At 40.1% G+C, this 27561-nt stretch overlaps 1 protein-coding gene across 2 annotated transcripts in view; it reads left to right on the top strand.

Moving 5' to 3' along the window:
- The window catches only part of rxraa (retinoid X receptor, alpha a), an 84960-nt gene extending 63749 nt beyond the window's left edge, over positions 1–21211 (top strand). Inside the window, exons 4-11 of one of the 2 annotated variants that reach the window (XM_089020140.1) lie at positions 176–326; positions 2759–2938; positions 6363–6547; positions 12997–13126; positions 16655–16787; positions 18657–18748; positions 19578–19683; positions 20933–21211. In XM_089020140.1, the coding sequence (XP_088876266.1) occupies positions 176–326; positions 2759–2938; positions 6363–6547; positions 12997–13126; positions 16655–16787; positions 18657–18748; positions 19578–19683; positions 20933–21080 (1125 nt within the window). In that variant the 3' untranslated portion in view covers positions 21081–21211. The remainder of the gene's footprint in view (positions 1–175; positions 327–2758; positions 2939–6362; positions 6548–12996; positions 13127–16654; positions 16788–18656; positions 18749–19577; positions 19684–20932) is intronic. The other variant, XM_089020141.1, reaches the window with a different exon arrangement.
- Positions 21212–27561: the final 6350 nt, after the last annotated feature.

The raw sequence follows: 27561 nt of genomic DNA, 5'->3' as shown, positions 1-27561 counted from the left end.
AATGAGCATTTCTGTCAAACTCCAAATTGCATAACTTTTGACATGTTTGATCTTGAAGCATAATGCTCACCAGTTAAGCTACACAAAGGAGGAAGTGTTTGTTCATATCAATTGTGTGTTCAGCGGAACTTTTATGACCTGTTGCTGCATATATTTGTGTATGTTGATGTTCCAGCTGAACTCCCCGATGAACTCGGTCAGCTGCACGGAGGACATTAAGCCCCCGCTGGGCCTCAACGGTGTGATGAAGGTACCCGCTCAGCCCTCTGGCACGGTGCTGTCACTCACCAAACACATCTGCGCCATCTGTGGGGACCGATCCTCAGGTAAGTTGCCATAATGATGACATGCTTGATATTTATCATTATGTGCATTTCAAATTGTTCAAATTGTATGCAGGGAAAACCATAGAAGCCTGCTTTTTCTTCCCCAAATAAATCTGAATTTCAATTTTGCACATTAGGTGCGCCTGATTAGTTGATGACTTTACTTCTGTTTTGAACACAATAAGTGTATGACCATATTTGCATGAGCAATCTTTAAGTAAATGAGTGCCTCTTTATCCACAAAAGTATTCTTTGTTATGTCTTCCCTCTTCAGTGATGTAATTTTTCATTTTAATATATAACATGTCACACCCAAGTAGGACGAGGCCAACTTTGAGCAAGTGTGACTTTTATCACTACAACACAAGGATTGCATTTGGATTTGCCTCAGTTATGCGATTTAGTTCCCTTTCTCGTGTATTGTTTTTAAACAGATAATGGCAATATGTAAAGATATGTTCCAATTCATAATATCCGACTGATTACTGAATACCGTACAGACGCTCCCTGACTTACAAGCATTCATGTTACGAACAATGTTACATATGAACATTTTTGCGGGTATGCCGAAAACGTTTGTACAGAGATACTGTAAGCAGTGTCTGAAATAACGTCTGCCCGGACGCCCGGGCTGTGCAACTTTTGCATTGGGCGTACAATTTACATAACGTCTCCGCCCGGGTGGCCGACAACTTTTTCAAAATCATCAGCCAGGGATATTTACGATAAATTAAGCAAAGGAGCATTTGTGGTAGGTACATCAATTACTTAATTTACTCAATTTTAAAGTATTGTTCTGTTATATATTCAACTTTTCAGAGTTGTCTGCCCTGGTGTCCAGTAACTTTTTGTCATGAGTTTCAGACACTGCTCTAAGTTAAATTTTGTATTGCGAGCCTTTTTCTGGGGGGTCTCAGCTGTGCTTTACGCACACGCACGCACAGACACATTGGTTTCAAGGGCTGGATGTTTACACGATGGACACGAAGGCCAACCAATCAGTGCACACTATGTTGTGTTGCCAATGAGATCAGGGCGATCCACAGAGCTCGCTTGCAATTGGCTGCGTAGAAGCAAAAAAAAAGTAATGGCTGCTGGCACTTAATTCAGTAACTACGTGCCAGTAGTAGTAGCTTCAGTAATGGCTTACTGAAGACCCAAGGATTTATGTCATCATACTACAGTAGATGTGAATTTATTTTACGACTGTTAGAGTGTCTGTTTTTTATTCTTCCACATTCAGTGTTTGACTTAAAGGGTAACCGACGTCACTTTTTTGTTTCCTAACTGACATCAGAAAAACATTTTATAGCATCTAAAATAACCAAAACATGCAGTATGATATTTTCAGTCAAATGCAAAACACCAATAAAAATGACTTAAAGTGTCTAAAATGTGCTTCAATTTGAAACCGGAAGTGGTCAGTTTCAGAAGGTGCCGCCCCCTTGTTCGTGGTGTAACGCCAATACGTCTTGCCTTGCTCGAGAATCAAAGCAATGGCTTCAGATTCGGAAAAGATGCTTTCTTGTTACTCATCCAGTTATGAATATGATTCAAATAGTTCTGAAGAGGAAAGCATACATGTTTGTAATCGATTAAATAATTTATTCTGTCATTTTGTGGCATCAGGGGTGGGAAAAGTCGCACCCAAAAAGGGCAGAACATGGTGACAAAGCCGTGTAAGGAATTAATCAGCCCGTTTCCACAGGCTGATTAATTGCTTACATGGAGCTTTGTCGCCCTCTTCTGCCTCTTTTTGGTCCTACACGACGTTTTCAGACCAAAGTACAGCAAAATGCATTGACGTGATGGAAGGACTGCTACAATGTTTTCGGTCAGGGGCGTTCCTTCAGTGACGTAAAGTACGGACTCGTCACCAACTCAAAAACACTTGGAACTTATCTCGTTCATAAGGTGGGGAGCGTCTGTATTTTCCAGTGTATAATGTGCACCCAACAACCTTGATTTTCTTCAAAGGATTACCCTGCGCTTTATACGCCACTGCGCCATATATGTGAAGTAATATTGAGCCATAACAGGTCTAACAATTACCGTCAGAAACCACCGACTCCATTTCCTCCTGTAGAAGAAGTTGTGCATGGCCGCAGCCTCTACGGTAGCGCTTTTTAATCTTGTGTGCTTTATATTTGGAAATCTTTTATAATTTATATATTATATTTGGATAACTTTTTTCAATCATTGAAGTTGTACCTTACAGTCCTGTACGCCTTATATATGGAAACAGTTCGAAAATACACCATTCATTTGGAGTGCGCCTTATACACTGGAAAATACAGTACACACAATACAAAGAAAACAGCAAAACTATTTCATTTTGCCAATGTGATTGTCTTTCAATTTGGTGTTAATTGTGTTTGCTCCCTCATCAGGAACGATCACTACAATTGACAAAATGCACCTGTATTCCGCAGGTAAACACTACGGGGTATACAGCTGTGAGGGCTGCAAAGGTTTCTTCAAGAGGACGGTACGCAAAGACCTCACCTACACGTGTCGCGACAACAAGGACTGCGTCATTGACAAACGGCAGAGGAACCGTTGCCAATACTGCCGCTACCAAAAGTGTCTAGCGATGGGCATGAAGAGAGAAGGTACAGCACATACCGTTGAGGATAGTCACACTTACTCAACCCTCCCCACCTCTGCTCCAATGACTCCAACCAAACTTATTGCATGGTGCATGGTGCATTCCATACTGGACACTCAAACTTCCTTTAATTTTCCATTACTTGAATTTAGATTGTCAAACTAAAAGCTCCCGCAAGTCAGTCCAACGTAGCCTAGATTGCAAAAAATTCTTTGCATTGCCTAGTAGAGTCGAACCTTGTCCATTATCAATATGTGGTATGGCCTTGTAAGGTTCTTTATATTTTTCAATGAGCTTTTTTGATAAATCCTTTACACCTCATTTGCCCCCAGTAAGTTTAACATAATGGTACGACTATAAAATTCACTCCTTCAAGCAATGTTTTAACAGAAATATTTGTTTCTGCTTTTGCAACCCAAAGAAGCTAATCGTTGGCGGATATGGAAACTCTGTACGGAGTTTATGAAATGAGGCTTCCCTGGGGGCGAGATGCTCTGTTGATTGGAGATATGAAAACAGAAAAGGGGGCGTGCGAATCTCTCCTTGTATTACATCTTCCGTCTTTTTTCACTCGCAACCCCGCTGATTCTCAGAAACCTGCCAATTGTTGAGAACAGCTCCCATATTAGTGTGAACCTGCTTTTCACCCGCAGAACACATATTGTGCGAGTTTATGTTATGAAATGCCAAATTGTCGACATTTATTGACTCACGTGCTTCATTTGGGAAGCACATCACATTTACACTGACGTTTACACTGACATTTAAAATAACTTCTCGTGAGTGGTTCTGACCGTTTCTTCTACTGTCCTGGTGTGCTTTTTAGTCAACAGGGTGAAATCTGACAATGATAGGCACACAGCTAAGATGTATGCATGTTGCTGCCACACAAATGTATTTGTTGTACTTGATTTGCTGCATGTAAAAGAGAAATATTCAAAACAATTTATATGTGTTGGACCTTTCACAAAAGGCACATTTTTACCTAGACAATTTTTGTATGTCCATGACCGTAATTTGGAAATTGAAATCAAACTAGATCACCTCTGAACGAATCCATTAAATATAAATCCCCTGGGGAATAAGTGAGGGTGCTCACAGACCTGAGTGTGTGAATTTTAACACCTCGTGAGAGTGTTAAAAGTATTACCGCTTTCAGCAGTGCTGTTCAAAGCTGTTTCGCACATTGAAAGCACCAATCACTCCTGCAACGATGGCCACCGCTATTCCCAAATCCAGACATATGCAGACTGAGTGACGCATACGGGAGGCAATGATTAAAGACGTTGCATGGGTGTTAACTAACAGCATATGTGTTCGTACCTGAGTGCCTGAGTTCAACTCTTTCGATACAAGGCTAGTTTGTGTTGACCTTTACTTGACCTCTCCTCTATCGGCAAAGGATATTATCATTGACTCTCACTTGGCTTACGCACGGTGCTGCACAGGCCACCCTCTGACACCCCAAGGGTAGCCATGACAAAACAAGGCAGCCGTAGCCCAAAAGACTAAGTGAATCCGCAGAACCAGGAAAAGGATTATATAAATTTATACTATTGGAGTCAGTAGAGAGGAGTAAGAGGAGGAGGAGGGAGGTGAAGAGTAAAGTTAACATGATTTCAGCCCTCTTCACCTCTCTCTGACTCCAACACAAGTATTTTACCCTTGGAATGACCTCCACCGCCAGACAGCAGATCCTCTCAAGTGGGGCCCCTTTCCCTCTCCTCCTTGAACAACCACTGCAAGCACCCCTCGTTGTGACCGCAGAAACGTATGAAAACAGATCGTTCTGGAAACTCACGTGTGTTTTTGTGTGCGTGTGTATGTGCGCTTTTTGAGGTGTGTTTGCAAGCATCAATTTAAAATAGCCAAAAATCAAGTTTTTCGTCTCGAAACTTTTCTCTCTGAAAACTCTGAAATCGGCACACAAGTAATTTTTTACACATGCCCAACCCCTAAAACACAAAGAAAAACACAAAACACAAAGAAAAAAATACACGTGCATACACTAAAACACACACACACACACACACACACACACACACACACACACACACACACACACACACACACACACACACACACACACACACACACACACACACACACACACACATCTTTTCCTCTCACAATTCAAGGGTGGAGTTACGGTTCTTCTTGCCTTCACCACAATCAGTCTCTGTGTCTGCTGAGCACAGAAACCATTTCCTTGTCAAGCCAATCAGATGACAGGACCACGACCGTTCTGCCCCAACCACTTAGTGTGTGCAACATCTAAAAAAAATGAATGTTCGAAATGAAAACCTCCTTTATTTGCATTGTGACTGAAACTAAGACTGCTCGGCGACCACACGCCAGTGACAGGCGTGCATTGTTTATGAGTTTATAAATGATTTGTGAATAATGGGCGCCAGATGTTTGTCATGGAGGACCGCATGAAAAACACATTGCTTTGTGAGGGAAAAAAATGAGTCCTTGAGCATTCCCGCAAAGCTCTATGCCCGGTTTTGAAGCAATTATTGATGACTGAACTCGTTTGTATGTGTTTACTTGCAATGTAGGCTCAGCCACACTGTGATCACTCAAGGCTTTTTGCACATGTCCTGCGTGTAATATCCTGTCCTAGTAGCTATGAAGCATGGAAAAGCCAATTTCTTTTGCAATTTTTTATTGCAAATAGGGTTGTTAGGTAGTCCAGCGGTTAGTGCGTCACCCTCACAATGTAGAGGTGCAGAGTTCGATTCCAGCTTTGGCCTTCCTGTGTGGAGTTTGTATGTACTCTCTGGGCCTGAATGAGTTTTCCCCGGGTACTCTCACAATCCCAAAACATGCATGGCAGGTTTATGAAACACTCTAAATTCTCCCTAGCTGTGAGTCACAATTTGTCAATTTGTGCCATGCGATCGGCTGCCAACCGGTTCAGGGTGTCCCCTGTCTACTGCCTGAAGGCAGCAGGGATAGGCACCAGAACCTCCCGCGACCTGTGTGTGGATGAAGCAGATTGTAAAAAGGATGGACTGAGCGAGAAGTAGATTCTCACAATTATTGTAGATTCACCATTATTTTTTGCATGATGTCCTAATAGATTGGACTCAAATTTGGATAGCTGAGTGGGAGGTATTATTTTCAAACTGAACACTCTTGGTCACCGCAATGTCCGTACCGTAACCCAACTGAGATGTTATGTTGTGTATGGCTTACTCTCTGGTTATCAAAGATGGTATCTGCCCATCCTCCCCTGACCCCACCCTCCAATACTCCCAAGAAAATAACAATATGAAGAATAAGAATCATAATACAAGACTGTGTATACCGTATATGGTAAAGTGTGCCAGTCTTAGCTTTGGTGGGATGTTTGATAATTTTTGACCATGCAAGATATTTCTGCTTTTAATAAAATAAGAAACAGCAGTAGTGACCGGAACCAGTTTTATTACATGCAGCCGTTCAGGAGGAGCGCCAGCGAGCCAAGGAAAAGAATGAGAATGAGGTGGAATCGACCAGCTTTGCCAATGAGGACATGCCCGTGGAGAAGATCCTGGAAGCCGAGCAAGCAGTGGAACCCAAAACCGAAACCTACATCGACACCAACCTTGGGGTTCCATCCAATTCAGTGAGTTAGCCTTTTTTAATGAATTAATTAATGTATTTATTTATTTATGTGTTTGTTTATTCATTTGTGTATTTGTTTATTTGTTTATGGATGTATTGGTGTATTTATTAATTAATTTATTTATTTGCTTGCTTTTTCTCTGTTTATTTATTTATGTATGCACCCTTTGTTTATGTATTTATCTGTTTCTTTGTTTTATTATGTATTTTTGTGTGTTTGTTTGTTTGTTTGTTTACCGGTATATTTTACCGGTGTAACGATATTCAGAGAGAACTCAATTACACGCGTCATCAAAATGATCGGGATGATTGTCAGGATTCTACACAGCTGGCTGATGATCTGATGATTTTAATCAGGTGGCTTGGAGGAGTTAAACATCCAAAATAGGCTTGAGCGGGTCTCTGGAGGCATGGACTTAAGCACCCCTGCGTTACAAAGTCAATTCGCATCCTGATATCTGCTGTTAAAGATGTTCCCTTTTGGTCCGATTATAGCTCCTCTTTCGTGTCCCCTTGACAAGGACTGCTTGTGATCATGAGGAGACTTCTCCTTGCTCACCTTGTATGAGCTCCCCTCGCTACCAGTCCCCCTCCAGCTCCCTTCCCCCATATTCCCTCTGCAACAGCTGGCCTTGTGGGCTGTCTTTGACACAGTGGAGACGAAAAGGTATGAATAATACAACAGACAGACTGTTCTTGAAAGCATCCCCGCATAGTCTCTGCTTTCTCAGGAATTCTGCTGGAGCATGAGAAACATGGGAGTTATGTCGCAGTCTAAAGGAGGGCGAGAGGGAAGGTGAAGCTGTCGAAGAAGGTGTTGGGTAGAGTTAGGGGGGGGACGGCAAGAGCTTCTGCGGAGCGCTTCTTCTGGGATTCGTCCGCTTCAGGGGAAGGGAAATGTCCTGTGAAGTGAAAGTGGAGATGTAAAGGCTGTTATGTGAGTAAATGGAGCTATTTTTGGAGTCCAGATAGACATGTGGGAGATGAGCGTTGACATTAGGGTGTCAGCTCAGATGCTCTGACTCACTCATTCACTTAGTGTGTTTCAGCCTTTTTTCACCAACATTGAAGGTACATCAGCTTCCTGTGGCACAGAGTTTTTTTTCTTTTTACTTTCACACAGCAACCGAGGAAAATGAGTGTGTTTTTGGTTCAGCTTCTCTGCGGCAATAACTGCAAACAACATTAAAAATAATTATGTAAAAAAAAAAAAAAAAAGAAATCCAAAGCCATGATGATTTATTGCAAACCACACTAATGTACCTCTGGTAACATTTTGATTTGCACAGTTGTTCTGACCTGAAGGTTCAAGTTGTTATATCCATCATGGTTATCATCATTAGAAAATGTTAGATAAGGACTTTTAAGTACAGATGTTAGTAGTGTACCCCTTGCACGTTTACCAGTTCTGGTCAAGAGTGTGCAGTCACACATACGAACTGCTTGTTGAGCTTATTCTCCACTTCTATGGGGGGTTTGCTGACGAAGTTTCTCTGCAACAGCTGGCCATGTGGGCTGTCTTTGACACAGTGGAGACGGAAAGTTAGCAAACTAAGTCATTTTGGTTTGCTGACGAAGTTTCTTGAATAAGAAGCGAAACGTCCGACATCTTCAAAGAAGTACAGATGACGGCTGAAGAAACCTTTTCATCGATAAGCATTATTTGTTATTGTTATTATGATTAGAATTATTGGTGGTATATGTCATGAAGTGGTTCATAAAAGTTGATGTATTTATAATGCATTTGCTTGATAATAGATCTTGTCTGGGCTGCAATTGGCTGGCAACCAGTTCAGGCTCTCCCCCGCAGACTGTCCGAAGCTGGGATAGGCGCAGAACCCCGCAACCCTCGTGAAGATAAGCGGCTCATATAATTAATGAAGGGATCTTAGTTGGGTGCCAGAGAAAAGTGTGTGAAATGAAATGAATGAATGAATAGTCAGGCCTCAAGTCAGAATCAGAATCAGAATCAGAAAACCTTTATTCGTCCCACAATGGGGAAATTTGCAAAACAAAGTCCATTCATATTTTAAGGCTCTGCTGTATTTAAACAAAAAATGTGTCTGTCCATTGCTTTGTATGGTCCAATAAAGAAACCCCTTTGAGGCTATGCTGGTCTTAAAAATGGACACTTAGCTACATCCGGGATCCCAATTTTGAATAACAGTCCACTTAACCAAACTGTGACATGAGATATCAGCAAAATAATTGCCTTGCGGGGTATCTTCACCACAAGGACCCTTCTCAAGTCACATTCCCTGCCTCACCAAGCACCCCCCCCCCCCCCCCCACACACAAAAAGATCTCCATTGAGAAGCAGTCCCCCGTGCCATAATTAATCACAAGGTCCTGACCATGAGTGCACAAGCATGAATGGGCAACCACCACCGTCTTATGGCTGGGGTCTGGCCAAGCTGAATGAAGTTTGTTTATCTCATGTTGACCTAGAATAAAAATTAATGACGTGTGGGTCATGTGTTTCCACTCGGATAATAAAGGGCCTTTCCTTAAGATGAGGGAGAGTCTTTACTTACCTAGTACTGCAGGTGTTTTTTTCTGGACAGATGTTCTCAAGTGTGTGTACCCTTATTCCTGTAAATCTGCAGTTCTTCATTGAAATGCCAGCAAAAGCTGTTGTGTTATTTAAATGATCATTAAATGATGATTCATCCAAGCTCCTGACGTATGAGTGAAAAAAAAAGTAGGATACATGACTAATTCGTTTTCATGCTGATGTGTTGCGCATCCAATTTCCTCCTTATCACACTGTTATGGACTGGTTGAAGAAGAAGAATGAAAAACTGAAAGTGAAATCATTCTCCCCGAGCGATGGTATTTTTAAAGGAGAATGTGCATGCTTGGCATTTTTCCCCCCTATCTTGCATAAAAGTTTTTTTTTCCCCCTTTACCGTTAAGTATTGTTTGTCACTCGCAATGGAAGGGCTTGCTAAACGGTAGTGAAATTGATGCTTCTTGGAAGCCGCCCCCACCAGCTCACCCCATGGTTTGTGACCAAATCATATCCTAAATGCTACTTTGAGACTTGAACAGTGACTACAGCAATGTGATGCCTGGTGATTGCTGCAGGAAAATTTCCCTGTCATCTTCACTAACAGAGGCTAAGAATCCGGGTCAGTGTAAACACCGCTAAGATAGTCATGCAGCATTCATGAGACTCGCCGTCTTTAACGACAACTCTGGGACTTATAAGACGAGAATATTAACTGTGTTGTAACGTTGAGACACATTGTAGTCGTCTTTTGTTTCAACTGTGGATGACGCTTTTTTTGCGATGAATTAGCTGATTTGTTTATGTGCTTTTGAGAGGAAGAGCGTCTCACGATATCCGTCATGCCCAACTACAGCGACCGCATCTCCCAAGGAGATCAGATGCTGCAATATTCATGAGTTGCCCGTATTCACTCTCCCACTGAAGAATACGACACCACTTTCATTTTCCAAGAGTCTTTGTGTCTCCTCTAACTTTTTTTTCTTTCCTTGTTTCCACTCTGTGATATTGAGCAGTCAGTGTGAGTTTCACACCGAAGGGAGGGAATACGGAGGACAGACAGCGATGTCTCTGGTCTGTGTGTTACAAAAGGAGGACGTGAGTGGAGGGACGCTTTCTCCTTCATCCTGAACTAATCTCCTCTTGAGAGGTGCAGTTGATAGTTTGGATCCTCCAAGCTTTTAGAATCGATCAACTGGCTTTGGAGAAAGAAACTCGGGAGGTTCTGCAGATTATGTTCGTGTGCAAGTTCACACGGGGATACTTCAAACATAAGAAGACTTACCTCATTTAAAATACACAAGGGTGTGCTCCGTCTTTGTTTCCAGAGGTTCTTAACAAGTGCTTGGACAATTATTTCACCAAAGTATTATGTCAAGGGAAGGACTACATTCAATGACCTAATTAATTGGAAAATGCATGATCCAGTAAGTTCTGGACCAAACTTTCAGTTGTATCATACAGTATATACGCCAGATTTTCTGGTGTATAAGATCGACCGAAGTATAAGGTGCACCCTCAATGAATGGTGTATTTTCAAACTTTTTTTCCATATATAAGGCGCACCGGGCTAGAAGGTGCACATTCAATGAATGAAAAATGTTTTCCAAATATCATATATAAATATATAAAAGTTTTCCAAATATGTATACGGCACACCACATTCTAAGGTGCTACAGTAAGTAGTATATATATATATATATATATATATATATATATATATATATATATATATATATATATATATATATATATATATATGCACAACTGTGTAGAAGGTTATCTTTTGAAGAAATCGAAGACCTTTGGGTGCGCCTTATATACCAGAAAATACGATATATACATACATATATATATTTTTTTTAATTTATTTTTTTTCTCGTTTGTTTCTTCAGCCGTTATCTGTACAAAAGTGAAGGTTTCGGACGTTTCGCCTCCTATCCAAGAGGCTTCGTCAGCGAACTAAAGTCTGACTGGTCGTATCGGCCCCATTTTCAAACCGATAAACACGTTAAGGCAAAAATTTGTGCATCCAAAAGATAGGCTACCAAATGAAAAACAAAGTAACGTAGTTTATTCCATACATTGTAAGAATGAAAATTGTAAAGAGCAGTACATTGGGGAGACTCAACAAATTCTCAAAAAAAGACGTTATCAACATCGCAGGGATAATACTAGTGGGCCTCAATCGGCAGTACATTTGCACCTAAAAGCTAGCAACCACTCATTTGACGACAATGAGGTTAAAATCTTAGCGAAAGAACATAGATGGTTTGAAAGGGGGGTAAAAGAAGCGATTCTTATAAAACAACAAAATCCTTCATTAAACCGGTCTGGTGGGGTGAGGTTCAATTTGGATCGTTCATACAATAGCCTGCTTAGGCAAAACAGGTTAGGCAACTTTCGCAATGCTGATGAGGGTCGTTATGCTGATGAGGTGATACCGGGGGGAGTGGGGGTAATAGGCCAGTCGTTAGTCAGGAATGTAGGAACAATCAGTGGGGCCACAGGGAGGGGTCCCCTGCCCCCCCCCCCCCCCCAACCTGAGAGTAGGGACCTATCATAGCTGTGTCCGGCGCCACCATGTCTGGACATTAGGGATATATAAATGGGGCCGATACGACCAGTCAGACTTTAGTTCGCTGACGAAGCCTCTTGGATAGGAGGCGAAACGTCCGAAACCTTCACTTTTGTACAGATGACGGCTGAAGAAACCTTCTCATCGATGGACCACTCCTGTACGACTGAGAGCTTACACAGACGTTTGTTTGTTTGTTTGTTTGTTTGTTTGTTTGTTTGTTTTTTTACCACTTATCATGACTCCTTGTACCAAAAGGTTAGTTCCAAAAGTGAAGCAGAGGCCAATATATATCCCCATTTGTTGAAACACTTGTTGAGGGTACACCACCACGCTAACCTTAATTGTCTTACTTATTCAGCGCAGCTTCTCTTTCAATAAAAGCTGACGTACAGACTCATTATCGCTCGAAACTGGTAGTTCTGAATATTGAATGCGCGGTTTATACCAAACGGTGACATGGGAAGGAAAAAAAGGCTATTATAGAAAGTATAAAGAGGCTCCCCTTGCATAGGTTTGTTTACATGCAACAACACACTGTTGTGTTCCCCATAGATTCATCTGTGTGAATTTATCTTGAAATGAAACTAATAGCAGACCATTTCCCATGTTTTCACAAAGTGAAGAACGGCTTGACAAAAGCCTTATTCTGGTGTCATATGTGAAGTTCTTGAAAAATAATCGCTGTGTTCATTTGTTTGATCCTTTCTGCAAGCTTTTATGCTCATCCGCTCTCATAACTTGAGTGGCTCTAATGAAATGAAATCAATGAGATGACTCTTCCTGCTTGATTCATGCGGGCTTTTTAATTCGCACAGAAACTACCCAGTGTTCCTATTTTGCCAGCGAAATGAACAAAGGCAGCGTGACCTTTATCAGCCCCTCTTCGAAGTTTTTTTTTTCAGTCTATATTTAATTTTCTTCCATGGAAATGGTGGCATTTTCAATATGTAAATGACGTATAAAAAACAGTGAAGCCATGACCAATCTGTAGAAGTCACATTAATACATTGTTGTGAAATATCAGCTTTGGCCTCTTGAGCTCCATTAATGGCCCAAACAGCTGCTTTCTGCCTGCTTAAAGAACCACAAAAAGAAGCCTGCTTTATAAAAGTCTTTTTTCTGTACAGTTCATTAAGAAGACATATTAGATAATGACCCAATTTCAGGCTATTTATTACATATTATATATATTTATTGCATGGAAATTTGACACATTATCCCCAATATAATTAATGTTTTTGTCATGATTGCACCACTTCTATATAAAAAGTTACTTAATCAAAAACAAAACTTTGAATGATAATTGAATCCAGTACATAAATGCCCAACTTGAAGTATTTCTGTCTTTCCTTCTTTGCAGCCCAACGACCCAGTGACAAATATCTGTCAGGCCGCAGACAAACAGCTCTTCACCTTGGTTGAGTGGGCCAAAAGGATTCCCCACTTCTCAGAGCTGCCACTGGATGACCAGGTCATTCTTTTACGAGCAGGTCAGTTCAAAATCCACTCAAATGTTTTGTCTGACCGAATTCATCCACAATGGCAATTATTATTATTAGATTTCATTGGTGGACCGTCAAGGCCCGCAAAGCCGTGTCTGCTGGCCTAAAAATATCTGAATCACGGACTGATGTTAATTATATTTTGACGCCTTCACAATCCGTTCTGCGGGCCCTGTCACATCAAATATGTCAAACTGTTGCTCTAACCAAACCGATTTCGAGTTGGCAACCCATAAGGAGTACCAACGCCTTCTTGAAGGCGCCGGTCAACATCAGAGTTTTCGCACACGATAATTTGGTTAGTCACTATCCAATCATAGTTGTGGAAACTGCTACTGTCAAGAGCATACTGGCCAGAGCTAGCACACTGTATCGGTAGCGAGCTGCATATGCAAATATATTGTGTTGAATTAATAGCGGTTGATGAACTTTTCAAGACAAAATGGACATCCTGAAGAAAGGTTGGTCAGTTATATCCTGGCTAATGGTACCCTCTAGTGGAATTGTAGTATATAACACACACCACACTTTTTTCAGTCTGGATTGATTCAGACGTAGCACTACTGAAAGCCTAGCAATGAAATCCACAGCCCGCCACTGTTAGTTTTAAGAACAGACAAATTATACTTCCTAAATTAATAGCATGTGACAGATGAAGTCATGGGACACACATGCATCAATGAGTGCGCAGGTTGAATCCTGATCACATGGTTCATTTTGACCACAGAAAGCTTCCACAGGAAGTCAAAAGAAGTGTACGCGATTCATAAGAACAATGTCTGTTTCAATTACGGAAATCACTGTTTTATTTATTTACCCAGCAAACCGGGGTGGGGTTGGGTGGGAATTTTGCTTTCTAAAGTTTCAGGAACTTTGAAGGCACATTCTTCAGCCATGTTTAAAGAAAAAAAAACTACAGCTGGGTTTGGTTGAGAACACTTAAACTCTGCCACAGACCACAACCCTCAACTCCAATTTTTCATTTTCAGAAAAGCAACCTCTTGAGTGCCTCCCAATTTAGAGCATTCTTACTGATCTATAAAGTCTCCAAAAATATTGTGTTCTGTCAACACAGATGAAGAATTCAACTCTCATCTTTCATCTCCACAAAAAAAAAGGTTGTTTCGAGCTTATTCCGTTTTTTTATGTAATCGGTACTAAAACATGGAATGGTTTCACCCAAACACAGAAAACAAGCTTGTATTTCATGCCCAGCAATGGGTTTGTTGTTATTTTTTTTCCTTCAGCGAACTATTAAAAAAATGCCAGCAAGCCACTAAAACTTGTTTATGAAGTCAAAATAATTGAACAATTTTCATTTAACAACCTTTACCAGTTCCCTCTACATAGTAATAGTAATTGTAGTATTAGTAGTTGTAGTCATAGTAGTAGTAGTAGTAGTAGTAGTAGTAGTATAGTAGTAGTAGTAGTTATTGTAGTGGTTGTTATATTTAGTAGTGTGTGTGTGCTTGTTGCTCTTACTCTCAGCCTCCTGCCTGGAAGTTAAAGATTAATTCACTCTCTCTCCTTCTACATCACTTTTACTTATAAACTATAATCTCATCTGTCATCGTTTCCCTCCATTGTGACATACAGTAAAGTCTCGTTATATCGATATCGGATATATCGATAGTCCCGGTTATATCGATACTATTTCTATGCGCGCACGGAGAAAATTACATGCAAACAGGGTCGGATATATCGATAGTCCCGGTTATATCGATATTTTTTCGAACTCCCTTGAATATCGATATAACGAGACTTTACTGTAGTTTAAAAGTTTAAATTGACAAACATGTTGATCAACCAATGACAACTCGCTAGTAGTATTTCCAAGGGTTCGTCATGTTTTTGAAACTTACTCATTGTTATCACAGTTTAGGATATAGTCTGCCTTCTGCCTGAAGTCTGCTGGGATATGCTTCAGCAACTCAACACAACAACATTCAGGATAAACAGTGTTACAAATGGATAGATGGATTGATGAATTGTCACAGCTAAATGATCAAACCAGATTGGGCCAAGACTTTTCTCCTCCCATTACCATCCCAAATAAATAAATAAATACAAACTAAACAAATAAATTTAAATAAATAAATAAATAAATAAATAAATAAATAAACAGATAAATAAATAAATAAATGTTTGCATGTATATATATGCATGCATACATGCATGCATGCATGCATACATACATACATACATACACGCATACACGCATACATACATACATACATACATACATACATACATACATACATACATACATACATACATACATACATACATACACGATTAAATACATCAAATACATACATTAAATAAATAAATAAATAAATAAATAAATAAATAAATAAATAAATAAATAAATAAAAGGAAAATGATGGGTATTATTGTCAGTGGTGCTCATGCAATGACTGCATTTCACGTGAACGGCGATCTAAGGTGTACCTTAGGTACCGGTACTTTCGTCAAAGTATATATTTTTATTGACAATATTATTTCCGCTTGACTCCCACTTCATTAATTGGATAGACAACATAATGTGGTGGTTTTAATACCAAACAGTAAAGTACCGGTAATTTTCTCTGAGTTCCCTCACTCATCACAGCCACGTGTTGCTCTCAATTCCCCGTGACTAAAACAAGAGGCAGAAAAAGAACCGTGTCTTATGTTATTTGTGTCGATGCTCACAATCATCCAAGTAAGGATTTCAAATAGTTCACTTGTCTGTCACTTCTCCATTCACCAACATCACATGCAGGAGAGTCTGTCGGGGTCTCCCGGCACATTGCCCCCGTTGGCTGCCTGTCGCTCCAAATTATACCATCATATTCCTAATCCACCTTGAGGAAAAGAAATGCTATTAAACGCCCCTGAAAAAAACATCCTCCCATCAGTCTTTATGCTGTGCACACACAAGTGATGGAGAGACGAAGAGAGAGTGAAGCAGAGAGCGAGCGAGACATTATTCCAGAGAGCTCGTCTCCTCTCAGCTCTCAGGTTTTCTATAAATAACCGCTTTAGTTCTGCTGCATCACAGATAAAAAAGAAAACCCGGCTCCTCTCGTACCGAACTCAACTCTGGGGAGAAGTGGCGAGTGTTGCCAGGCAGAACTGTTAAAGGAGCCCCGTCACTCAAAGATCAGCGTCTTGTGTCTTCGGTGCTCTCGGTGTCAAGCCCCTGCTTTGGCACATCAAACCTGTTGTCTTTATCGTGTTGGCAGCCACAGTTCATCCCTTTTACACGCCTGTCTCTTCATAAAGTATGAATCCGATGTCTTAGTAATAACCCGATGCCGGTGCTTGAGAACCCTGAGCGCTTTCACCACGCAGCTTAATTGAATCATAGCAGTCTCTCACCCCCACCCCCAACCCGAACCCCCTCTAGTCCTGCCCTTTTGTTGTCAGTTTGATTTTGCCTGAAAGCAGTGTGAACTTTTGTACCAGGATTTGGTTGTTTTCTCCCATTACTTCACACTTTTCCTCAATCCTTCTCACCATCTTTTGCCGCAGGTTGGAATGAACTCCTCATTGCGTCATTTTCGCACCGTTCGATCGCTGTTAAAGACGGAATCCTGTTGGCGACTGGGCTTCACGTACACCGCAACAGCGCCCATAGTGCTGGAGTGGGAGCCATCTTTGACAGGTGTGTGTTGGGTGGGGATTTGTCTCGTATGAATCGAAGCAGATTTCACCCGCCTGTTTTGGATATCCATCGTGATGTCTTTAAGAGTGACCACATTATCAAAAAACAGCAAACCAAACAAACAAAAAACAAACAAACAGTGGAACCTGTAAAATTAAGCACGGCTGACACAATGGTGCAAAAGGCATACACCACAAGCCTCAAAGTCAAACTCCTGGGGGCCAAGTCTGCCCCCCACATCATTTTATGGGGCCGCCTAAAGTATGTTAAGTTCCATAACAAAAAAGAGTTTGACACCCCTTGGATAGGTTGGAAAAAAATTAACCGGTACTTAAGTGAAATGAAAATGCAAAGCCACTCCCCTGCATTTTATTACCTTGGTATTACCTATACAGTTTTGTTTTTATGTTTCACTTTAGAGGCTCCACTGTCGAGGTTTTTTTTTTTGTCACATCTTCAATTATTTGTGTTGTTTGAATTACGTTGTTCATGAATTGTCTTTCACAGCAAATTTCTCTTCAGCACTAAACAATCAAACCAATTCCTCATTGACAGCACATTAGAATAATTAATTATGCCAAACGCTAAAGGGCACGAAAAAAAAAGTAATTCCAGTGAAGGACCCCCGGTGACTGCTGTTGATATTTCAGGTCAACAAACTGTCAGACGTTAATATCTCACAGGCGGCTGCAGCATCTGTTGAGCATCCGTGTTCTTGCGATAACTTATGCTGCAAAGCATTTGCATTTTGCATTAATTTGTAAAATGGAAACATGCTGCCTTTTTCACATTACATACCGCCGCACACGTGTGTGTAAGCTCTCAGTCGTTCATGAGTGGCAGATCGATGAAAAGGTTTATTCAGCCATCATCAGACTTCTTTGAAGGTGTCGGTTTGAAAGGGGAGTAAAACAAGCTATTTTTACAACATAACCCTTCACAAAATCACCATGGTAGTGTGAGGTTCAATGTTGATCTTGCTTACAACACACTCCTGAGATCGTTACCACATAGGCTTAGTGATGCTGATGAAGTGATACCAAAGCAAATGGGGCAATCAGGCCTGGTCAGGACAATAGAAGTAATCAGTGTAGCCTAAGAGAATAGTCCTCTGCTCCCCCCAACCTTCGAGCAGGGACCTATAATAGCAGACAATATATATATATATATAGAAGAGCTACCAGCAAAGTTTTAGTATGCTGATGAAGCTTCTTGGATGAGAAGCGAAATGTCCGACACCTTCAAAGAAGAACAGATGACGGCTGAAGAAACCTTTTCATCGATACCTCCGTACAATCGAATACGATCCAATACAAAAGCCGCATTCCAAACCTTATCTTTATGAACATAAAATAGTTCCGTTTTTGATTTTACATGAAAGAAGTTGTAATTGTAGTTCGCTATGTCACCCCGCAAATTTTTTCTAATATCTCATTTGAAGTGGAATCAAATACCATGTCATTTGTAAACACAATTTGTTGCGCCTCTTGTCCTGGAATTTGATTCTGTGAGCGTGTCTAATGAACTGCCTCATGAGTGTCTGTTGTTTTGCCGCTTGTGTCATTCTTGAGATTAAAAAAAATGACAGGAGGATTAATAGCAGCGTTGGCGTCATCTGTCAATATATTTGCCAGCCATGGCCTCGGGATACATGACAGCTCCTTAATAAGTGTGGCTAACCGAATGAAGAGGGGTGTGACATTGACGAAGAAGGCGAGGGAATTTGCCGTAGCTCCCTCCCAATGATCTCAATCACACATTACATATCCTTTGCAATTGATTTGCGAGGAGACACTTTTAACATGAACTTTTTGTCGCCAATAATATGTCTGATGCTTTATCTCCACCTTTTTTGTGTCTTTGGTGCAGAGTGCTCACAGAGCTGGTGTCCAAGATGCGGGATATGCAGATGGATAAAACAGAATTGGGGTGCCTTCGAGCAATAGTTCTTTTCAATCCAGGTAAACTAGAAGTGAGCTTTCGGGTACATGTTTTTTTTTTTTCTTTTCTTTTTTTTCACAAAGCTATCTGCCAGGGATCGGAAACCTTTTTGACTAAGAGAGCCATAAAAGCAAAATATTTAGAAATGTTTTTCTGTGAGAGCCCCCCCCCCCCACACACACACACACACACACACGCACACACACGCACACACACACACACACACACGCACACACGTAAAAAAACACCTGTCAACCTCACTTTTTCAGGTTTTACAGTTTTGAGACATTAAGGTGGCAATACAGTTCTTCAATTCCTGTTTTGAACAAAAAGACATCTTTCGGGAAGCCTGATTTCACCGTTAGTTAAACAATGGCTGACACCATCACTCCCTTGACCTCAGCTGCATGTTTTGCATGTTACAAACCAACAACATGGTGTCTTGTCAATATAACCCATTAAACCAAACCACCAACGGGACCCACTGTGGGATCCTCCCTCCCTCTGAGGCCAATGTGGACCAGACCACACCAGTTACACTGATCCTCTGTGTTCCACTTTTGTTGGGAGACTCCGCCGGGCCTGCTGGCCCCACTTCTCTCCTTTGCCTCAGTTATTGTTAATTAGAGTTTGCCAGATTGTTCATAATACGAGGTACAAAAGGTCCTCAAAAAGCCGGAAGGTTATAGCTCAATTTGTTGTTCATAAATTCCTGCCCTTCATCTGTGTTTCAAATGGTGGACTTCCTTCAATTTGGAATAATAAACGGCCACCGCTCTGGTAAAAATAGTTTTTTTTTTTACCATTTTGCCTCACTAAGTTGTCATTTATGTGTGTGTCTCTTCCTAGACTCCAAAGGTCTGTCAAATCCAAGCGAGGTAGAAGCTCTCAGAGAGAAAGTCTACGCGTCTTTAGAGGCCTACTGCAAACACAAGTACCCTGAGCAACCTGGCAGGTATAACACACAGACAATTTAAAAGTAACATTAACTGCTGCGGTTTCCCCAGTGGTCATTTCCTACCACGTTAAGAAAAGAAAACAGTGTCCTTTGCAATAAAATCATTCGAATGCTAGACAACATCCCATTCCATGCTGCAAATAACACTGAATTTTTTGCTGCTCCGGATTTAAAAAGGAAAAAATATCTCTATGACCATTCGGTAACCTCAAGCCTATTGAGGACCTACGGAACATCCTTGAAAGGGAATTTCTTTAATTATTTTTTCAGAAAACATTGTGTGTGCCAGAGCTAGTCAGACAATAGTATTTAACCCAATAGTTCATCAATTTAAAGGGGTGACATGTCCGACAATGTCACTGCTAGCCAAATTTGACAACTGCACTCGTGCTTGAGATATTTTTCTCGGTAGTGGGGAGCCATGGATTTCATTGCTAGGCCTTCAGTAGTGCTACGCCTGAATCAATCCAGATTGAAAAAAGTGTAGTGTGATATACTACAATTCCATTAGAGGGTACCATTAGCCAGGAAATCATTGGCCATCCTTTCTTAATGATGTCCATTTTTTTCTTGAAAAGTCCATCTTGAAAATGGCTTTAACAGTTAATCTGCAGCCAAATCAATTTCTTCTTCTCCTTCAGCCATTGTGGGTTTACAAAACCTCCGTTAAATCAACACAATATACAGTAAAGTCTCGTTATATCGATATCGGATATATCGATAGTCCCGGTTATATCGATACTATTTCTATGCACGCACGGAGAAAATTACATGCAAACAGGGTCGGATATATCGATAGTCCCGGTTATATCGATATTTTTTCGGACTCCCTTGAATATCGATATAACGAGACTTTACTGTATTTGCTTATGCATGTCACGACCGATACAGTGTGCTAGCTCTGGCCACGATGCTCTTGTCATGAGTGGCTAGTGATAAGAGCAGTTTTTGCAAACTATGATTGGCTAGTGACTAGCCAATCATAGTTTGTGAAAACTCTGACATTGCCCAACGCTGAGATTGATGAAGTATTCTGTTTCATTCTTATTCCACGAACACATGATTAACCAAAATACTGTTCGCTAACTCACACTGGCACAGAAAAAGCAAAAATATTCAATACATCACCATTTCTCTGATAGAGCAAATGACCTCTGACTCTGAATAATGCGAACTAACTAAACATTGGTCTTAACATTCCCTTAATCCACCCCCTCACTAACTTCATCACCTGGCTGTGTCACAGATTTGCCAAGCTGCTGCTGAGGTTACCGGCGCTGCGCTCCATCGGCCTCAAATGTCTGGAACACTTGTTCTTTTTCAAACTCATAGGCGACACGCCTATCGACACTTTCCTCATGGAAATGCTAGAAGCGCCACATCAAATGACATAATAACAGAGAGGATGGACGTCATGCGCTGCCTCATCATTTCCCGGCAGGGTCCTTTTTTTTCATTTAAAGTTGGCCCACCTCCACTGAGACAAATTATGTCATTCACATTTTCCCTTTTCACTGTAAAATCTCCCAGAAACAAATTCATTTTATATATATATATATATATATATATATATATATATATATATATATATATATATATATATATATATATATATATATATATATATATATATATATATATGCGCGCATAGATACATACAAACAACGCACATAGAAGACAAAAGAAATGTACTGAGCCATTATTAGCATTTCCTCGGCATCTTGACGAGAGGATTAAGCATCCTCACACGCAACACTTGCCGGGTGGGTGTATGCAAACATGGTGTGGACCTCATGTTGAGAACCTCAGCCTCGTGAACAGGACAATCGCACAGGTACAAGGACCATCTGGGCCTCTTGATTTTTCGTCGAGACTGGTTCAAAACAAACTGGAGGTGTCCCTGCCCGACTGGACTCAACACGTCTTGCACTAGTTGTTTCAAAAACAAAGAAATGAAAAGGGTGTCAGCTTTCTGGGATGTCGAAATTACTTGACAGGTGTGCTACAAAGACTGCATTTGTGTACAAGTGTTCAAGAACCTCAGGTGTCTGGCCCAGTTCCAAACAAATCCAACCATGTCTTATTGTATCAACACTGTGCAACAACATTGGCGAGGGCGAGTTTTTAAATCAGCCTAATCAGGAAAATGTTGTGATGCGCCTCGAGATGCTGAAGGGAGGTTTGGGGTAGGGGGGCATGTTATGTATGTACAATCTGCACACTCTTTTGTGCACACAGGAAGAAAGAAGCCAGGCAGTTGTTAGTTGACACTGGCAACTGGCATCAGAACTTTCTGTTGATTTGTTTTTTTTTTTAATCTTTAGAACTGAAAAATAATGCCGCGTGAATTTGGAATGCAGCCTCAAAGGTAGCAGCGTTTACCTTGGATCATTTCACCTGTCACCCACCCTACCCCAACCGCCCCTCTCATAGATGTGAATTCCAACCTTCCACCTCTCAACCGCTCAACACTGCAGGTGTTAGCGTCTTAAAATCACCTCATCTTTCTGCGGAGGAAGTTGCAACCAGAAACAGTATTTTGGTGGTTTTTGTTTTATTTTTCCATTTCAGAGCGGCACTGCACTATTACCTCAATTTATTCACCCTCCTCATCTGGGCTCGCCTTGATTTTACAGTACAATACGTCCATAGAAAGAGAAATGCTTGTCATTGCAGCAGAGTGGTTGTTTGTATCTTTGTTACTTTGCACTTAACCTCATGACGGAATTGACCTGTAAGGTAGGGATTACCCTCCAACTACCCACCGCACCCTTCACGATTTCCCTCCTCAGCAGGACAAAAAACATGCACGCTCTCGGGCCCATTTGTTGATGATGAAATTTGAAATGTTTTTTGACATCCATATATTCTGCTGTTCTGTGGCATTTTAATGCCCTCCATTGAGGTAGACACATAAAAAAGTTGCTCATTCTCACTTCATGCAGATAGTTGACACCTTGCTCTCCTGACATCCTCGCTTACTCATTATTAGCTGTACATAGGAAGCAAACATTTTTTGTCGTCAATTTTATATATATATATATATATATATATATATATATATATATATATATATATATATATATATATATATATATATATATATATATATATATATATATATATATATATATATATATATATATGGAACAGCTGAGTCAAGGGGACATGAATAATTGCATGAGAGGAAAAAAAGAACACTAAAAAAATTATTTTGATCTGCATGTTCTTTCTTTCACAAGCACTTTGAAGCAGTCAAGACCTGAGTACTGTGTTTTTATTCATGCTAAGGACGCCGAACAAAGAGTCTGTGCCCCTCACTGGTTGAATTTGAATCTATATTTTGATTATTCAGACCATTTTAAGTCTTTTACTTAAAGAGGACGTGAAAGACTTTCGCTGACATTCTTATCTGCAGTTTAGTAAACTTTGAACTGCATTTGGTCGACTCAATCAGAATTTTGGATCAAATCACCAATCGAAGAATAAAAAAATAATAATCATAAACTTTTTTTAAACTGATTACTGATCCGATCAGAATATAGACCAATGTATATAAAGATTTAAATATCTTGTTTATTTCTGGACGCTTGAACGCCCCACCCCCCATATTCACATGGGATTGATACCACAGAAAAATTCATAATTGACACCGATCTGTGTAAAGTCGAATCAGGATGTTTAATAAGGGTCAGTAGAGCCACACACAAAATAATAATAATAATAATTGTAATTGTAGAAAAGGATTGTTGTCATTATAAGAGAATGAGTCATATTCCCAAGTCATATTCCCAAATTACCAGATTTTAATAAACAATAAATTTTCATATCGATCTATCTCATAACCTTAGTGCTGCACACTTGGAATGCGTCACACATTTTTTTGTCAAATTGTCATGACATCATGATTGTTTTTTGTCCCATGCAATGTTAGGGTTTAATTCTATGACTAAAACAACACCATTCTCAGGTTCAAACACCAAAACTAAACTTGCGTTTCGGGAAGCTGGTTGAGCCCAGGTCTGCAACTCATTTGATGACTCTGTTCTCATGACTTTCTCTTGTACTTAACTTTTCAGTGTGGCCCAAACAGCCACTGACAAAAAGAACAGTGATCACTCTTTACTGATTCTTGTGGCACTCTGACAACTCTGATACTATTCGACTGAGAATCTGATGATGTCATTGCCGTGTTGGGTTAAGTTTGAGTCTTTGTTTATCACAAAAGACGTTCTGGACACGCGTCTGAAATTGTTGTCTGAATGGGGTCCACTTTCACGGCAAGGGTGAAAAATCTGAGGGTCTTGAAAAAGCAAGCCTTTGAATTCGTCCCAAGGCGATGAGCGTATTAAAAACGAGGGATGAGCTTCTTGCCCTCTCTAGTGGACAGTAATCTACACTGCAAGACAACTTTTTCGACCTGTTTTTCCTTATCTTGACAGAGGCGGCACTTTCTCACAGGGTTTATGTGGCACAGTCTCTGTGCTTTTGCTATTGCCAAAAAAGAGGGAGGGAGATGAACAAAAGGAGCAATAACTATTCATGACCTATTGGCGTGTCTCTTTCTGTAAGCAAGGTGGCCTGTATTATTAGGATGAATTTTCCAGGTGACAGTATTGACCTGCCAGTGTGAGCTCAGTTTACAGTACAGTATTTATATAAAAATATGCATAAAAGCAGGATAATTTGTATATTGGAGTGGGAAAAATAACTTTTTGAGTATTGCAGCATCTTAGCCAGAATCCTTAGCTGCGAGTTTCGAAATAATTTAAAACGTTTTTTAAAATACTCATTCAAGACTATGATGGGTGACAAATGCAGGTCTCTTAAGCCATAAAATGTGGATGATATATAAACTAGTCCCTGACAAGAAATCAAACATGATATAAAAAAGTTTCATAGACACTACATAACATAAAATCTATATTTTGTTAATATGTATATGTGTATATATTTATAAATAAATATATCAGCAGGTCTGTTCTTTCAGTATTTCCACCAGTGGAAGAGTGAGAGTAGTCTTTCAGACCAAAAGAATTCCAGGCCATGGTTTATGGTGTTTTACACAGTTAACAAGGAGGGGGATTTTATGCATTGCAGCCTTTCTAAAAAAAAACTACAACCAGCATAATCCAGTAGGCCAAAATGTAGATAGCAACAACAATCAGCTCCTCAGCAGATTTATGGAACACCCAAACCATTTAGAAAAGACGGTGGTTATTGTTAAGGGTGTTAGCCTCTTCAAAATGTGTGTTTTGCTTGACAATTGTATGTTCAAAATGTTCAAAACTGTCAGAAGGAAAAAAAGCGGAACTTGTGACACAATCACAATTGGTTTGGTGCAAGCAGAAAACTATCAAGAAAGTTTAAAAGTAAAAAAAAACTTGAGGGAGAAGAGAATATCTATTTTTGTAGAAAAGTAAACTTTATCCCTTTGCTTTACGTACTTGTTTTTGTCCCGTTCTTCTTGTGGGCTGATGTTTACTTTACGCAGACAACAATGTTGAGGAGGAGTCGGCACCTTGCTAATAAACTGTGGCTTTTACTTTGCTGTTTTCGATTTATCGTCAACAAGTGGCAAACTGTTTTGTCATACTTTTGTGTCAATTTTTAAGGGGATGAAGCTTTTGTCATCTGTTCTTTGTGTGTTCTCCATTGATGTTTCATGGACAAAGAGAAAATAACATATTAAAAAACATCAAAGTAAACACGGCTGCTGGATTTTGTGAAATGGTGAGAATGCATCAAAGCATAATCTGCCAAAGTATGTATGACTGTGGCACGGACACTCATCCTTCTCTGTGGACATCGCCTATAAATAGCGCCCCTAGTGGTCAGACTGAGACACGCGTTGCTAAATTACCTTGGTTAACCAGCAACATTGACGTGACGTGCTATACGTCAGCTGGTCATTCAAATGTCAGTAATTGTTGTTTTTCCGCAAAAAGTATTTTAATGAAAAATGTTACTCTTTTGTTCTCCTAAACCAGTGTTTTTCAACCTTTTAGAGCCAATGTACCCATTTTTATATTGGGAAAAAAAATGTATAACCAAAAATGTTATAAAATGACACTCTGACCAGTATATTTATTTAGAATATAATTTCTCAATTTATTTATACTCAGTGTGAAACTAGTAGGTTTCTCATTTACCTTCGTGTTTTTTTTTTCTCAAAAAGGTTTCTTGTTTCCAGTGGCGGTCCGTGCATTTCACACCTAGGCCTTCAGTGAAGTCCTGCTTCGTCCGACTTGAACAAATATCCCTCGTAATACCATAATTTATGACACAACGGCTGGAGATATCATTTACAAAAGCACACACACGCAGTACTGGGCGTGGCATCACCTTAATCGTCTACAACACAGGCTATTTTCCGGAGCAATTACACATCAATAAATCTGCGTCAGCAATTAGAACTTGTCACTATACGTGATACTGCAAACACTTAAAAATAAAAGGACATTTAAAATCATTTGTCCACAAAGTTTTATGAAGTCCACCAAGAATATGCAATCTTTAACAAGATTTTACGCTAAATTACAAAATGTCAGTTTAATATAAGAAAAACAACAAGACGTTCACAAAACGAACTATTTGTTGAAAATAAAAGTAAACAAATATTTTTCATTTGTTCTTGAATAGGCTTACCTACATGTGACAGCGAGTTGTCCTCTCCTTCAGCCATTGTGGGTTAAAAAAGCGAGTAGATATACTTGTTTTTTCTGCTAAAGTTTCCGGGTTTCCGGGCTGAGGTAAAGTGAGTATCCAATCACAGGACGCGTACGTCATGTTCAACGCGAGGCCCTGTAGCAGGCCTTACTGTGCCAACTCATGATCTGATTGGCTATCGCAACTGCATATCAACTACATGTGCCCGTTCATGTACAGCGCACAGCCTGGCGACACAAACTAGCTGAATTCTGATTGGATTAAAAACTCTGACCTAAAACTACAACACTGAAAGGAGCATAACCAAATGGATATAATATAACATCAAAAAAACAGTATGTAGAATAATTATATATATATACAGTAAAGTCCTGTTATATCGATATCGGATATATCGATAGTTCCGGTTATATCGATACTATTTCTATGCACGCACGGAGAAAATTACATGCAAACAGGGTCGGATATATCGATAGTCCCGGTTATATTGATATTTTTTCGGACTCCCTTGAATATCGATATAACGAGACTTTACTGTATTTAGAAAAAATATTTTTTTAATGAAATTGACTTTTATTATAATTATGATGATGATGTCTGATTATATTAGGCAAGCAGAGAAGGCCTTGCTGGCCCTGACGGCCCACCACTGCTTGTTTCACTGTATTGACACACAGGGGAACAAAATAGTCTACTGACTTGTGAAGTGACTGGTACGGATTCCGTTTGGGTATGGAGTTTATTGGAGGAGGCATCATGGAGTAGGTGTAATCTCATCCCCAGACAAAGATAGCTTTCTGTATACGGATTGTCTTCAGCTCACCGTCTTTGCCTTCTTTTTTTCCGCCACTAATGACTACCGGGCCAGCCAAATCTACTCAGTGCAAAAAATGGGGGTATCAGTGCATCCGTGTTAAAAATATAAATGTGTTTTGTACGGATGATTTAATGAGCAAACCCAGTTAACAGGTGACTGGGCTGGGGGTCAAAAACTGCATTTACCCAAATGTATGGGATAAACACAAACAAGGTCTTGGCATTAGCAATGGTAATCTTTGGTGGCTCTGCAGTGACAAATTGTGTTTCAAAAAGTCAGCATTGTGGTAGTCCCCCTCACACACTCACTTCAGTAAAGAGTAATTCTGCACCATTTGCCAAATGGGAATGGAGTTTGTGCATATTCATGATCACATTGTAAGTTACAAA

The sequence above is a fragment of the Hippocampus bargibanti genome, linkage group LG18 (genome assembly GCF_051943395.1).
Source record: "Hippocampus bargibanti isolate YZ-2025 linkage group LG18, ASM5194339v1, whole genome shotgun sequence".
NCBI lineage: Eukaryota > Metazoa > Chordata > Actinopteri > Syngnathiformes > Syngnathidae > Hippocampus > Hippocampus bargibanti.
Note: the sequence above shows the minus strand (reverse complement) of the source record. Positions and strands in the feature narration are given on the sequence as shown.